We start from the raw sequence: 16,513 nt of genomic DNA, 5'->3' as shown, positions 1-16,513 counted from the left end.
TTTTGAACCTCAGAATGAATGAACCTCAGAAACATCATGCTGAGCAAAAGAAGACAGACACAGAAGATTGATTCCATTTATATGAAATTGCAGGACAGGCCAAACTTACCTAAAGTGATAGAGTAGACAGTGGTTGCCGGGGGGCTGAGAGCAGGGGAGGGGACTGACTGCAAAGCAGTAGGAAGGACGTTGAGAGGGTGATGAAAATTTTCTATATCTTGATTGTGGTGATGGGTATAAATATTTCTCAAAAATCATCAAACCAATAATGTGTGCATTTCACTTTATGTAAATTATAACTCAATAAGGTTGATTTTTACGACACAATGCTAGACTATTTTTTGGTCTTAGATTCAACAGACACAAAAGTACTCTGCCAACTTGCTATTAAAGTTTCTAAATGCTCACTAAATTTCTGCACTTAACTCTTCCGCTCCCATGGATAACAGTTTGCCAACCGGCTGTGGTCCGCGGACCACACTTTGAGTAGCATTGCCCTACCCAACTTTGCCAACTCCTCAGGTATTTTAACAGACACCCCTGCAGCCTTACCTTGCAAAATTAGGTTGGAAAGCTGGGAGGCAAGAGAAGAGGGCACTCAGAAGAGAGCCCAGGGTCACTGGGTCTTGAATACCGGCTTGTGCGGCAGCCGCAGCACCCGGTACGTGTTAAGGCCCGGCACGTCGAAGCCGGGGGACAGCCCGTGGCGGTCCAAGGGATAGAAGTTGACCAGCTGCCCATGCTGGGCCTCGAGGGACAGCCAGGAGTCGCCGAGCGGCAGCGCGCACGGAAACTCGCGCGCCACGTGCAGCTGGAAGACGCGGCCGCGCAGGTGACGCAGCGTCAGCGTGCGGAACGCTGGGGGTACCAGCGCCTCCACCCGGGGCCCGAACTGGCGCAGGCGCAGCTCGCCTGCCGGCCCGGCGCGCACCTCGTAGAAAGTCAGGTTGCCGAAGGTGAAGTAGCCCGCGAAGGGGTGCGCGCTGGGCGGCGGGGCGGGGCTGAGCTCGGCCTCCCGAAGGGCCCTCTCCATGGCCGGCAGGAGCACTTCGTAGGCCTGCGCCACCAGGTCAGGCCCCGGCGGCCGCGGCCCGGCCAGGAGCAGCACGAGGCCCAGGCGCAGCGGCGGCACCAGTGAGAAAGTGGCGGCGTAGCCGTCCAGGTCGCCGTCCTTGCGCACTACGCGGTAGCCCCGCTGCGCGTGGAACTCCCACGGTGTGCCCGTCTCATTGGCGAAGTAGGCGCCGGGGCAGGCCAGCAGCGGCGCCAGCAATGTCTTGGCCGCATCGGGTCGCAGAAGCCGCTGGGGCCCGCTGCCCAGGAGCACCATGGCCAGCTTGGCCAGGTCAGCGGGGGTGGAATACATCTGGCCCGACGGGCGATACCAGCCGAGGTCGTAGAGTGGCGCCGGCCGCCCGCTGCCGTAAAAGCCAGCTGCCAAGCGGGCGCGTACAGGAGGCGTAAGATCGAAGCCCGTGTCTACCATCTCCAGCGGCTCCAGGACATTCTCCAATATCCAGCGCTGGTAGTCACCATGGGCGGTGTGGGCTGCCAGGACATGAGCCAGAAGCGAAAAGGCCAGCGTGCTGTAATGGCATCTGGAAGAGGAGGGGGTGAAAGCTGGGATGCAGCTGAGGATGGACATCTCTAGGCCCTAAATAGCCCCTTCCTACAGGCTCGGACTGAAAAACCACCAGTTTATTTGAACTTGGCGGGACCTGCTTCACTGCATCCCAGGTGGCCAGACCCAGCAGAGACTTCGGAAATCATTAGCGACAACTCACTATTCTACATCTGGAAAGAGGAAGGGCCAGAAAGGAGCAGAGAATTGCCCAGGGTCACAGCATTTTTGGAGGAGACCTGGGCTTGGCAATGCATCTGGGAAAGTGGTAAAACAAATCTCCTTGGTCCTTTACAGTTTAGTGTAATTGCTTTATCAAATGGAAAACTGGAGTCTCAGACTAGCAGGGGTTGGAGTTGGGGTTGGGGTGGGGGGGAGTAACGATAGCTATCATGTCGCTCAAGGATAACAAATAGGAGGCGGGATTTCACCCCTCCCTTCTTATATCAGCCATGGCAGACACCAAAAATGGGTAGTAAGTCTCTTTTCTTTCCCAGAGCAGATGCAGTTTCAGAATGTCTAAAATAGGGCCTCAGAAAGGTACAAGAATGGATGAAAGTGCACAAATCCTATTAGACATTCCTGAACTCCAGCCCAATCTCCTTTCTTTAACAGATGAGGAAAATGAGGTTCATAGAGGCAAAATACTTCCTCTGAGGTCACACAGCAAGTTAGTGGCAGAGCTGGAAGGACTCTAGCCTACATATGCCTGAGTATTACCTAGATCCTTTCTTCCCTAAGAGAAATGGGGGCCTGAGGTTCAGCACTTGGAGAAGCAGAGGGGCAAATTTAGAAAAAGGGCACTGCCTAGGGCCTGGAAGGGAGCATCTGAAGCAAAGGAGTGCCAGCTGTCCTCTGCCCAGCTCCACAGCCCCACTGCTCCAGGGTTTGGGCGTCTCTGTTCAGTGGCTACTCCAGCTATCCCCTCCCTATCTCATCAGCATCCCATTTATTTTCAGCATTTGGCAAAATCTGTATTTATCTTGTTTGTCTGCTCACTGTTAAGATGTTCACTGTCCACTCACAGGAATGCAAAGTCCGTGAAGAGTGACCTGGTTGGATCCATTCACTGCTGTTATCTCAGTTTAGCACACAATAGGTGCTCAATAAATGCTGAGTTGATTAATAGAGAGAGCATAAGGTTCAAACAGAAATGGATTTGGGCCCAGCTCCCCACTGCCTTGCTCTGTCATCCCTCTGTGGGCCTCAGTCTTCCCAGCTGTAGAATAGGGGTTATCATCAGTGATCTCTGAGGTCTTTCCTGGCTCTGACCACCTAGGTTCTCTTCCAGGAGGGGGTGTGTCACCTTCTGAGGTTCCTAGCATTGGCAGAGCATCAAGGCTCACTCCTCACCTGGTTCCTGGGTCCGCCACCAGCACATCATCCTTGAGCAGGCTCAGGGCCTCCTGGGTGCTGCCCCTCCACAGCAGCGAAGTCGAGCGGAGCCTTCGGGGCAACCCTAGAGGGGAGCAGTGGTCAGACCTGCTGGGTCAGCTGAGGGTGGGATGGTGGAACCATGGGTGCACTCCCTCTCTCCACCACCTCCCATGGGTTGAACGACAACAACAAAATCACCTTAAAAAAAAAGTCTAACATGGACTCTAATCCTGCCTGTGTTTCACTGGGCAAGCCATTCAACCTCTCTGAGCCCTAATCCCTTCATCTGTATATGAGGGAAATAACAATTATATCATAGGGCTGGTGTGAAGACTTGGTGAAATAAAATGCTTAGCATGGTGCCTGGTCATAGTAACTGCTCAAAAAATAATTGTTATCATCACCGATAGAAGTTTGATTCCATAAAATTGTTAAGGTCAGTGTCCAAATAGGTTTTGTGGAAATTGCTCCTCTGACCACCTGGAATTTTCTGGATTAGGATTCTTTCCATCCATTCACTCAACAATAGTTTTCAAGCATCTCTTTTGTGCCAAAGACTGTTCTGGGTACTGGAATTCAGGAGTGAACAAAACAAAGTCCTTTCCCATGTGGAGTTTACATTCTAGTGGAGGGGACAGACAAGAAGCAAATAAACATTCATGGTATCGAGAAAAATAATTCCACGTATGAAGGGAAGGATTGTTACTTTATAGTAAGTGGTCAGAGGAAGGCTTTTCATGGAGAAGATGACCTGGAGGTGAGACCTGGAGGACATGAGCAAGAGAGCCACACAGCTCTATGAGGAAAGAATATCTCAGGCAAAGGGAAGAGCAAGTACAAAGGCCCTGAGGCAGTAATGTCTTGGTATGTCTAAGGATCGGCAGGAAACAGCCAGTGTGGCTGAAGAGGAGTGAGAAAAGGGGAGACTTTGGAGGTGAGAAATACTAGGGGTACAGGCACCAAGTACTTAGGGTGCTGTAGGCTACTGTAAGGATTTGGCCTTTTTTCTGAGTAGGATGTGGCCACTGCAAGGATTTGAGTAGAGGAATGATGCAATCTGACATATATCAAGGTTGCTCTGACTGCTGTGTGAAAACAGACTTTGCAGGGCACTGGCAGAAGCAGGGAAGCCTGTAAGGAGACTTGCAAGTGATGGTGGATTGGATGAGGGTCCTAGCAGTGGAGGTGATGAAGAATGGATGGATTCTGGACATATTTTGATAGTGGAGCCAACAGAATTTGCTACTGGAGGGGGTGTGGAGGGTGTGGGAGTGAGAGGTATCAGGGATGCCTCAAGGCTCTAGGCCTGAGCAACCCGGGTTTGGAGTCCCAAGTCCTGGGTTTAAATTATGATTCAAACATTTCTTGTTGTGTGGCCACAAAGCATGTGCTTTACCTATCTGAGCCTCTACTTGCTCACATTTAAGTGGGCTGAAGCACCTGCAGTGGTTTTCCTGAGGTGTTGCAAGACTTAACTAAAAATGGATGAAAAGCTCCAAGAATGGGAGAAAGCTCTAGCTGAGGGTGAAGGTCAGTCATAAAAGACACTGAGAGCCTGTAACAGAGTTATTCAGGAAGCTGTATGCTCAGCTGGCCCCTTTGGGACTGAGAGGAGACATGTAAGGTGTTTTTAAACTGACTACACAGAGCCAGCCTAGTACTGGGTTCCCCAGGTATAGATGACCAAGCATCCGCAATGTACCCCTAGAGGGAGCCCTGGGTCAGATTATAACCAGGAGTGGATTTAATAGAAGGCTCATGGAGCAAAAGCTCTGGGACCCCACCCCTGCATGACCCCTTCCAAGGCCTGTATCCAAGTTTGAATTTATAATATTGTACTTTTAAAGAGGACCCCCAAATTATATCTGCATCAGGCCCCAATAAATCTAGGTCTATACCTGGCTGGTAATAACCAGAGCTACATTGACAAATACCTGCTGTGTGCCAGATATTCTGCTATGTGGTTGACATTCATTAGCACATTTAATCCCCTAAAATAGCAGGAACCAGTCATTTTACAGAGGAGAAAAACAAGGCTCAGAGCGATTATGTGACTTGCCCAAGATCACACAGTTAGGAGGAGGCAGAGCTAGAATTCCAGTGCTGGTGCCCTTAACTGCTGGGCTGACCTCCCTGAAGACTCTGATCCTGTCCTGCCTGGGCAACTTCAGGAGGCTCCATTCCCTAGCTGAGCCTCAGGTTCACCATCTGCTAATGGGAGTGATAGCCAGCTATGTCCAGAGCCTGAGAGCTCAGGCCTGAACACACTTTGTAAAATGATGAAATAGTGGGCAATGGAGAGGGATTCCTACCGTCTAGAGCTGATGGATTGATGACTGCAAATATGAGCAATAGAAGGTATTTGGAGTGGTGCTGATGGCGCCTGCCTTCTCCCCCTTCACTGGATCAGTCACCACGCAGCACAGCCCCCTGCCCACCTACATGCACACCTTCTCTCTAAACCAGCCCTCCTCATTCACAGGTGGCAAGTTGGCATAAAAGGCAGTGGAAGGCCCTTCACAAGCTCCCAGAGCAATCCCTCAGCATCCAGCCCTTTCCTGAGCCAGTCCTGCCCAATTCCTGTTGACTGGTTTTGTCTTCCACTATCCCAGCGTGCCTTTGCCCTCCCACCATGTTGACTTCTTGACTTTTTAGCACCTCTTTTGTTATCATTATCATCAGTATTATTATATAATTTATTTTAATAATTCAGCTACATGATTCAAAATTCCAAAGACACCAAAGGGTACACAATGAAAAATTTTCCTCCCACTCTTCTCCCCAGCCACCGAGTTCCCCTCCCTGGAGGCAACCCAATGTTTCAATCTTTTTAGTTCCCTTACAAAGATATGCGATGCACATGTAAACATATATATATATAATCATATACATAACATATGTGTGTTATATAATATGTACATTATACTGATTATGCATATACATTCATATGTATGTGCATTATGTGTGTATACATTATTTTATTTATTTATATGGTAGCATTCAGTATGTGCTGTTATGAGCTTTTCTACCCACTTAACTTTGTATCTTAGTGCATCTCAGTACATAAGGACATTATTACCCTTTTTTTTAAGGGCTACATAGTATCTGATTGTATAGCTATGTCATAGTTTAGTTATTCTCCTATTTACGTTTAAGTTACTTCTATCTTTTTTTCCCTAGTACAAACAGTGCTATAGAATAACTGTGTACATACCTCCTACTGCACATGTGTGAATACTCTGTAAGAGAATTTCCTAAAAGTGTAATTGCTGAGTCAAAGGATATATGCATTTTTGTGGTGGATGTTACCAGTAACCCTCCATACAGGTTGCACCAATTTAAATTTCCACCGCTCATGTAGAAGAGAGCCTGTTTCACCATAACTTCACCAACTCAGTACACCCACCATTACGGCCTTTACCAATCTGATAGGGGGGAAATGTCTCTCAGTAGATTTAATTTGCATTTATTTTGTTATGAATGAGGTTGAGCATCTTTTAATATGTTTTAATATTCATAAGAGCCATTTTTATTCCTTTTCTGGGAACTATCCTGTTCCTCTCCTTTACCCATTTTTCTGTGGAGTTATTGGTCTTTGTGTTGATTTATAGGTGATCTTTATGTATTAAGGGAAATTAATGTATAATTACAGAATATATATAAAATATGTAATTTGCAGAATTGTCTCCAAAATTCACTTGTTGAATTGTTCTTGATCCAATAAGCAGATCTTGACCTGTCAACTTGCTTTTGACCTGCCAACGGATTTTGGTTTCTCTACTTGATCTAAATTCCCAGGTTTCACCTCAGCTTTTTCCTCGTCAGCTCTTTCTACCCTTGGCCCACCATCCAGGGAGGGTAAAAGGGAAGTATGGCCAGTTCAGAAGGAGAGAGTGGGCTCAGCCTGGCTGGATGAGAACCTGTTCCTTGGTTCCCCAACCTGAAATGGTTTGGGCTGAGCTAGATTAAATGCAGAGCCACTCACCTGAGAGCTGGCTGGCCATCCGTCGGAGGGTGACAGGTGATGGCCTTGGAGCTGGGCCCACCTCCTGCAGCCCATCCATCAGGTTCTGTTGTTTGGGGGCTGATGCCATGCCCAGTGGGTTGTTAATGGTGAAGGTGCTCGCATAACGTTCCAGAGGGTCATCTAGAGAGGCTACGATGCCCTCCTCCCACAGGCGGTACAGCATGAGGACGGGAAAGATCTTGGAGATGCTGGAGATCCTGGAAGGGGGCGTGGTGGGGAACAAGGGTGCACAGAGCATCCTGTTGGCCCCACAATCCACCTCCACCCCGTGCCTCCAGCCTCCAACATTCTAGTATAATAGGAAAATGCTGAGTCTGCCCTTATTCAGTGTCTCAGATAGAAATTCACTAGCCTCTGCTAGTGAATTTGGGATGCTAGAGAACATTCCAGAGGCAGTGAGCCTGGGCCAGATGACACTCTTGAGCACCTACCCCATGCTAGCCCCTTCATCAGGCACTTCCCACTCTGGGAAAGATCTGCCTCTCAACAGCTGAGTGGCCTTCGGCAAGTACTAGACTTTCCTGAGATTCAGTTTAATTGTCTGTTTCATGGGTTGTAAAAAGAATTTAATGAGATTGTGCATACAGAGTGCTTGGCCACATACTTGGCAGGCAACAAATGCTCAGTAAGTGATAGCAAATATAATTATTGCCCCCTGCCTGGCACATAGCAGGTGCAGTGTGAATGGAACCCCTGTAATCCTCACAGCACCTCTGGGAGCAAATGTTCACTTTGCGTGGTGAGCTTTAAGGATCCTGCAGGCAACACCCAGGAGGGCAGACTCTGGGTGTGCAGCAGATTGTCCCAAATTGCTCCCATCTGGGCCACTGCTGCTGACTAGCAGAGACCTGGGATGAAGGCCCAGGAACTGGCTACAGTTTCTTTGTGGCACATGGAAGAGGGGTAGGGCAGTGGCCTTTTCTGATTTGGGTATAAGAGCTCTCCAGAAGGGATTCCTTCCTGACCTGTTATCGCTGTGGTGTGATGTTAGGCACTCTCTGGTCCTCTCTGGACCTCAGACTCCTCATCTATAAAATTGTCAAGACTTAATAAAGGGCTCTGATAGCTCAGACCCCCAGTCATGATTCTCTTGAGTCCCTCTACCTCCTAAGTCCCCCTTGTCCTCCCATCCCTCACCCCCTCCACAGGACCCTGTTGGTCCCCAGCTGACCGGTACATGGTGTACTCATTGGGGGGTCCAGAAGCCGGGTCTGAACCATTCTTCCTTCCAAAGTTCCTGGTCCAGAGCACAGTGTCATTGTGGATGACTACTGCAGACATAGCAGCCAGGCCTGGTGCAGACAATGCCTGGCGCAGGATCCTGTCCACCTTGGAAGAGAAGCAGGTGGCTCAGAGTACAGGTGCAGAGACAGGCTCCTCCCCCTGCCCACATACCCCACTTACCATTCTGTCCACCATGGGATTCAGCCTGGTTCCCACCCCACACCCTGACACACAGCACCCCCTGCCTGGCTCCCCTCCATTCTCTCCCCCTAGTGGCTGGAGGGGATCCCAGTGAGCCTCTAGGTCTCAGGTTCTCAAACTGTGTCCCATGGGGTGGGACCCCCTCCCAGCTGCAATCAGAGCAGTCCTCTGGAATCCGTTTTATGTGTAGGGTTTCCTCACAAGACTTTTGTTCAAAGAAACATTTCCTTGGAAAAATATAAAAGGAGGGAGGGAGTGAAACTACTAATCTAATCAAGCCTTTGTCTGATGCCTTAGAAAATCTCCGGTAGGCCTAGTCTGATTCCCTAGTGTTGGAGAATTCACTATTTATGGAGGGCCCCTAGGCACTCTTTGAACATTTATTGAAAATACCTAATTATTTTCAATGATGAAATATAATGATGATGATAAGAGCTAACATTTATTGGATACTTAGAATGTGCCAAACACAGTATAAAATGATTTTCGTACATTGTCTCACTTCATCCTCATAATAAGTCAGTGCTAATTTCTCCTCATTTTGCAGATAAGAAAATTAAGTCTGTGAGATACAAAATGACTTGCCCAAGTGGCTGTTGGTTAATGGAATCAGGATTAGAACGCCATGCAAACTCCAACCCCAGTTCTTATTAACTGCCAGACCATCTGGTTGAGAGGTTTCACATACCCTGAACTAAGCTTGGTCTACCTGAAGTTTTCACCCCTGCACCAGCTTTGCCTCTCTGAACCTCAGTTTCTTCCTCTATAGATAGAGATCCATGAAGTAGTCATTTAAGAGGTTAGTGAGGTGCCTGGCATATACTAGGTGCTCACTGGAAGGCAGCCATGGTTATTATTGTTGCTTTATTTTTTTTAATTGCTTTGACCCCTGGGAGTCACATAGCACCCTTCTCCTCCCTCTCTTCACGAAAGCTTTCCATGTATTTGCAGGCAGTCATTGTTCTCTCTGCATTGGCCTACACCCTCTTTTATGTGGACACATCACCTTCGTCCCCTTCAACTGTTCCTTGGATGAAGTTTCAGCACCCTCTCCACCCGCCACCGCCAGGCTGCTGCTCACACACTGCTGATCACGTTTCATTTGTCTGTATGTCTCCTGAGGTGAGTGACCTAAGTGGGTAGGAGGTGGGGTCTGAATGGCACAGACTGGAGCTGGCTGACAACCCCCTCTAGTGTTGAGCCATCCTGCAGTGGTAAAAGTCGTGCTGTGGGGTGAGTGTCTTTAATCCTATTTCAATGGCTTCTGTGATCCTCTCACTTCCACTTATGGCCCTACCAGGCTGAATTTTCCTGCAGTTCTCTTTATGTGCCTTGTACTGACTCTGCTGCCTCTGGGCTTTTGCACATGCTTTTCCCTCTATCTGGAGCATACCCTTCATACCCTCAAGCTCCCTTATTGTAGACACGCCTATCCTTTGGGTATCTCCTACTTATTCACATCTCATTTCAGACAACACTTCCTCCAGAAGCCTTCCCTGACTCCAAGGCCAGTTCTTTTGTGTCCCCATGGCCCCCTAAACATCTTCTATCCTCACAGTAACCCTATGTTATAGCTGTCTTAACTGTTCCCCTCATTCCAAGACTAGTAACTCCTTGCGAGCAGGACAGTATTTTCTTCCTGCCATGTCCCTGGTACCCCGCACAGAGTAAGTGCTCAAGAATTATATGTTGACTGAATAAATGAATGATTGCTGCTACCAGTGCAGAGGGTGTGTCCTCCCCTTCATCAGCCGGGCCTAGCTGACACAGCCAGCCCTCTCCAGGGACATCACTGACCTTCTCCAGGGCCTCCTTCAACACAGGGAGAGGATGGGCCAGGGGCACAGGCTCAGGGTGCTGAGGACACATCCTCACGGGGTCAGAGGTCACCTCTGGCCCCAAGGAACCTGGAGGGAACATCACATGGTGAGTGGAGGGGACAGAGATCAGGATAGGCATCTCAGGGTCATCAGAGATGAGGTGGAAAGGTGGCAGCAAATGCCAGGCTCATGCCTTGGGGCCAGCCTTCCCAGTTGGCACAGCCTCACCAGGAGACATCAGCCATGGGCACCAATGGGCAAAGGGCAGGGTACTCCCGGGAGGAGACAGCACTGTCCCACACTCACCACCCGCTGCTTGGCCTTCAAGATGCCACCCTGGCCACAGATGCCAGTTGACAGCCCCTCTTTCCCACATGACCAGCTTCCTCCCTCCACGTGGTCAGCAGACTCAGACAGGATCCAGGTCTGTGGGACAGGCTTAGCCACGTCTCCCAGTTCTGATTATATATGTGGGTGGAGAAGTGGACTCGGGGCCCTACTTAGGCCTCAGGCCTAACCACCAGGAACAACTCATTCCATCCCCAGAGCCGGCATCCAGGCATCAGTGTTTGAGTCCCATTCTGCTCTTGTTCAGGTAGATGGCTTCCTTGGAACCTCAGGGAGAAGGTGTGGGCCTGGGCAAGACAGGATTCAGGCTGTGAGCCCATCACAGTGGCCCCCAGACCTCTCCGCATCCTCTGAGGATGGTGTGGGGTGGTAAGGGCACAAGAACCCCCCAGGTACTGCACCCTTCTCAAAACCTTTCACTGCCTCCAGGGACCACCCAGAACTGGGAGAAGGCTCCCTGAGGGAGGTTCACTGTGGACGCAAACTCTTTAAACCCTCCCACCGCTTGAATCACACTGGCTCTGTGACTTCTTGTGGCCAATAGAATGAGGCTGAATTGATTTTATGCCTCCCCCAAAGCCATGTCTTAGTCGGCCTAAGTTCCTGGGGAACACTGCCCCTTGTGGACAAGCCTGGGACAGCGAGCTTGAGAGGGAGGGTCCACATGGGGGAGAGGCCCAGCTGACTTGGCTGCTGCATTGGAGAGAGCCCAGGTTAGACCAGCAGCAGAACTGCCAGCCAGCCCACAGACTCATGAAGCCAGTAGGTTTGGGGTGGTTTGTTACTCAACATTAGATAACAGATGTGGTCCCAAACAGGAAAATTACAAACTTTACAGAAGCTCTCCCAACAACTCCATGATATAGGTTTAATAATTGGAGTGGGGAGGTCTCAGCCAAAGCCCAAGCTTTGCTCAGCCTGGGACCCCAGGTCAGCCTGGTGTCTACAGCCGTGCCTTAATGTGAACTTTAACGTGCACAAGCTCGAAAATCGCCTGGGAATCTTGAAATGCAGATTTGATTTAGTAGACATTGGGGTAGGGCCTGGGTGTCCTCATTTCAAACAGCCTCTCAGGTGATGCCCATGTGAGGGTGAGGACATAGATCACGCTATGTGTAGTCAGCAGACCCAGAGCAGATCCATAAGCTATTTGTTTCCCACTTGTGACAAATTAAATACAAAATTTGAAAGAAAGCATTTAGAAACTTTTTATAGCAGTTTCTCAGACTAATTTTGTGTCTGTTGAATCTAATTATTCAAAACTTTGGCTTTTATTCTGTGGTCTTTTTTTTCCATTCGATTTCTCTAATAATTCATTTCTATCTAGTAGTACTGGTCTACTATGGATTGGTAGTTTGATAGTTTGAGAAGCATGGCCCTGGGGGACAGATCGACCTGCTTACTTGGGGACTATTTGCTTGAGGGATTAAGATGCACCTGATAAAGAAATTTACCCTAGAAAGAAAGGGTTGGGGTAGGAGAGGAAGACGCTGGCAAGAAAATAAAAGGAGCCATTTCTGCAAAAATCTATGGGACTTTGGGAGCACAGACCACCTTGTTGAGCCTTTGGCATCTATATCACAGGATGACTCAGAGAAATGGAGAGAGACATTCTCCTCAGCTTTAGCAGAGACCTGAGATTCTGGACCATCCAGGATCCCAGCAGATTGGAGGGTCCAAGGGTTGCTTTAGCAACAGAGGGCCTGGACGTTACCAGCAACGGTGGCTTATTTGCTGAGCCCTGACCAGCCCAGGGTGAAGATGCTCTAAGAAATGGCAGCTGCTGTCCATGGACACCTGTGTTGTTCTTTCCAAGGCCTTAGATGTAGCTGAGGGAGGGTGTTTAAAGGAGGGCAGGGCCTGGAGATCCCATCATGGGGGTTGAAAGCAGAGCAAGAGAAATATTGTTGGCACTTTTTGGGTTTTACCTGAGTTTTACCCCCAGAGTCAGTGGCTTAAGAAAACCCCAGTGGCATTAGACTCCGTTTATACACAAGGACATCGAGGCACACAGAGTACAATGAATGGCCCAAAGATGCACAGTTAATGAGATTTGGAGTCAGAATGGAGGCCAGAGCTTCTGAGTCTGAATCTTATGGTCTCCCCCTGCACCCTCAGATCAAGAGTGGCAGCTCTAAGCCGTGAGGACCCCTGGGGGTAGGGAGGAAGTCAAGGATGTTCCTATACTCACCAGTCTGCAGCTTGGGGAGGTAATACTGCCACAGGAAGCAGCCAGTCATGAGCACAGAGAGCAGGAAGAAGAAGCTGCAGGAAGCAGGGAAGAACCACTTCTTTTTCACTTTCAGCAGACTGAGCTTCCGGCCAGCCTGGAAGGGAAAGGATGAGGCACGCCCCCATGGGGATCAGCCAGAGGGAGGAGAGATGGGGACCCCTGCTCTGGCCTCACCTGTGCCTTAGGCTCACCCAGACATCAGGAGAGCCCACAGCTTGGGGTAAATTTCATACCTGTAAAACCAAGGCCCTTCCCACTGTGGCCTCTTCAGCAGCTCTGCCGTGCTTGCACCTCTGTACCTCTGTCCCTTTGCGTAGCCTGTTCCTTCTGTTGGGCATGCCCTCTCTCTCCTATGTACTTAGTTAAATATCTAAGAACAGCTGAAATGCCACCTCCATCCTGAAGCCTTCCCCAACTCTCCTTCCAAGGCACTTGGTATAAGCCTCCGTTGTGGTGCAAATCCAGCTCTCTCTGTAGAATATTAGCTAATCCATCTCATGGAGTGTGAGTTCTCCGAGGGAGGGGCCACTTCCTCACTTTCTCTCCTCCGTGGCCTCTGGTTTATCCTGGATGCTCAGTACACTTTGTGGAGTGAACATGTGGGTTCTGAGAACACAGGACAAGGCTTTCCAGGAGACCCGCTTCCCTCCACTCCTTGCCACACACCCACTTTCCAGAACATCTGCCAACGGTGTGTCCTTGAACCTGGAGGGAGCACAGCAGGCCTGTGTAGAGCCCCCAAAGTGTGGTTGGCACCTCACAGTGGTGGCTGGTTCTGGGGAGCTGGTCGCATCACCACGTCCCCCATGTTGCTCTGTCCAAATAAGTATAAAAACCACTGTAGGAAAAAATTAAAAAGGGACCTGCTGGGAGATCTCAAAGAAAGGTGGAGCCCAGAGAAATGGGGCCCTTTCCCTCAGACAGATTTGGGGGCTGAGGAAGCGCAGCTTGGGAGGTGGGCCAAGGCAGGAAACAGGGAGTGTAAGACAATGCCAGCAAGGCCTAAAGTCCAGCAGAGAGAGGAGGAAGAGGCTGGTTGGGGAAGTGGCAAGGTATCTGGAGAGAGAGCATGTGTGGCGACCTGGCCCCAGGAAGAACCATGGGTTTCCTCACAGCCAACTTAGAATTCTGGAAACACAGTACCACCTCCAGTTAGTGTCCCAGAGATGGTGCTAAGCCTTTTAAGAGGAGTGTCAGAGCACCCTGTGGGATGGGTGCTATTAGTGCCCTGATGTTACAGATGAGGCTCAGAGAAGTTAAGAGACTTGCCCGAGGTCACACAGCTATTGCAGAGCTGGGATTTGAACCCAAAGTTCAGTCTCTGACCTAATCAGCCAAAGTTGTGGAAGAGCCTTCACGATCATTTGTAGAACCCTCTCATTTCCAGGTGGGCAAACTGAAGTTACAAGAAGGAAAGGACTTGTCTAAAAAATAATAAACATCATATGTTGAGTGCCAACTTTATGCCTGGCCCTGCACTGTTCATTTAACAAGTATTACCCTCAGCTCCTTCCCTGGGAGGTCTGCAGCCCAGAGACGCTCACCTCTTTTCCCCTCCCTGTCCACTCTGGGACAGCCCTCCTTGTCTGCTCATTCATTCAGGATACAATCCACAAGAGCTGGCTGTGTGCAGGGCACAGTGTTAAGCCCTGAGGTTTCTGAGCCTTTGGCCAACATCTGTCTCTGTTGGAGCCAGCAGGATGGTAGAGAGGTTAGACACAAGGTCTCTGGGGCCAGATGAAGCAAGGCTTGATTCTGGCTCTGCCCTGACTAGCTGTGGACAAATGATTTCCCCTCTTTATGTCTCAGTTTCCTTGTCTGCTTAATGGAATGACCGTTGTTCCTACACCTCATAAAATGTAGGTGAGGGTAAATGAGATAATTGCATGCGAAGTTCTAGAAACTGGCTGCTCACAAACTGGTAGCTAGTGTCATTGTAATAATTTCTCTGGGAGAGAGATGTAAACAGAACATGTCAGAGGGGTCTAGGGGCTCCGAGGTACCCATGAGCTCAGCCTCGGGGTGGGAGGGGGAGGACAGCTTCACTAAACAGATAGTTGGGGATAAGTTGGGAGCACTCGGGTGAGGGGCCTGGAGATTGGAAAAAGAAAAACAATCAGTTTCTGGTTTGTTTTGAGAACTCAATGAGTTAATTTACATAAAACACTTGTAACTGTTCCTGGCCTGTGATGCAAACTCTAGAAATGTTAGTGATGACAATGAAGGTGATACGGGGTGATTAATGATTTAGGCCAATATTTGATGCAAGCCTTTGTGGGGCTGTGCCTCACCTGGGTCTTCATTCTCTCCATGGTGTGGAAGAGTCCAGCCCCTTGAGGATTCAGATCTACAGCCCAGTAGACCCTGTGATTGGGAAACTGAGTCAGTGGAGTGACAGTAAAGAGAGGTCCTGGAGGCTGGAAAAGGGAGGAGGGGAACAGAGAAATGCAAGAAGACAAGGAGGGGGATTGAGGATGGGAGGGGGGCCAAGCAATCCCCCATTTTGTGAAGCCCCACCTCAAAGGCAAGGGGAAACGAGCTCAGAAAAAAAATTACGAGGGTGGCTGACTGTCCGGATCTGCCCAGATCTGTCCTGATTTTAGCACTGAACATCCCAAACCCCTTAGTCCAGGGGAAACTGGGCCAGCTGGTCACCCTCCTTATCATTGCCTCTGCTTCCAGCTCCTCCTCCCACTTCAAGCCTCAGAAACAACCCTGCCAGACCCCTGGGTGCTTGGCGCCAACTCACCTTCTTCTGGAAGGCTCAGGAAGGACAGGGCAATTCAGTTCCAGCCATGGTTGGACAGTGCCTCTGGGAGTCCCCTGTGTTTCAGGGGACAGAGATGGCTTCCTGAGCTCTAAGGCACAGGCTTCACCCAGGCGCCCCAGGGGCTGGCAGACGTGGCGCCTGATTTCCCAGCACTAATCCCTTCCTGTGTCCTGCGCCAAGGGGATTAGTTCCTGGGGTCCCTAAGCAGCAGGGAGGGGGCACATCTGTCAGGGAGACTGGGCAGCACCATGTGACCCAGGATGTTCCAGGCTAGCCGGCAAAGCAATGCTCTCTCCAAAAGGAGTGCCTGCCAAGCCCAGTGTGTGTAGGAGAGATGATAGGGGCCACCAGGAAATAGCCTGGGGCTGACCCACAGGCTTCCCGGATCTGCCAGCCCCAGCTACCTCTGAGGAGCCCTGGGCTCCAGAGAACGCAGTTTGAAGACCACTGAGGTCAGCCTAGTTGCTACATATTCAGATAACTCGGTTCAAATCCCAGTTTTGTAACTTCATGTCCTCTTTGGGGCTTTTTTAAACCTATAAAGGGGATAATATCTATGTTACTGTGAGGATTAAATTGCAATGTGTATGCAAAGCAGGTAAGCCCAAGACCTGGCACTAGTAAGGGCTCTGTTAAAGCTAGCTTCTTTTATAACTTAGCTTTTGTGCCACAACTTCTACCCAGCCGCAGTGGCAGATATCAGATCTTTCTCAGTGAATATTCTAGAAAGTCACTATTTATTGATTTTATTTGGCACACTAGAATTACCTGGAGAGCTTTCAAAAACCACTGGTGTCTGGTTCCCAGGGAGGCAGCCTGGATGGGCATCACCATCTTTGAAGACTCCTCAATGATTCTATTGTGCAGTCAAGGTTGAGGACCATTGTCCCAC

At 49.7% G+C, this 16,513-nt stretch overlaps 1 protein-coding gene across 1 annotated transcript; it reads right to left on the bottom strand.

Moving 5' to 3' along the window:
- Positions 1 to 616: 616 nt before the first annotated feature.
- LACTBL1 (lactamase beta like 1) lies at positions 617 to 12,943 on the bottom strand. The gene is made up of 6 exons (XM_031464308.2): positions 12,810 to 12,943; positions 10,248 to 10,357; positions 8,197 to 8,354; positions 6,984 to 7,222; positions 2,975 to 3,080; positions 617 to 1,598 (listed from the first exon to the last, which is right to left on the bottom strand). The coding sequence occupies exons 1-6, from the start codon at positions 12,856 to 12,858 to the stop codon at positions 617 to 619; spliced, it is 1,644 nt and encodes a 547-aa protein (XP_031320168.1). The 5' UTR covers positions 12,859 to 12,943.
- Between the last annotated feature and the right edge of the window lie 3,570 nt (positions 12,944 to 16,513).

This window comes from Camelus dromedarius, chromosome 14 (genome assembly GCF_036321535.1).
Source record: "Camelus dromedarius isolate mCamDro1 chromosome 14, mCamDro1.pat, whole genome shotgun sequence".
NCBI classification, from domain to species: Eukaryota; Metazoa; Chordata; class Mammalia; order Artiodactyla; family Camelidae; genus Camelus; species Camelus dromedarius.
The sequence above is the reverse complement of the archived record's forward strand: the minus strand, read 5'-3'. Positions and strand labels throughout refer to the sequence as shown.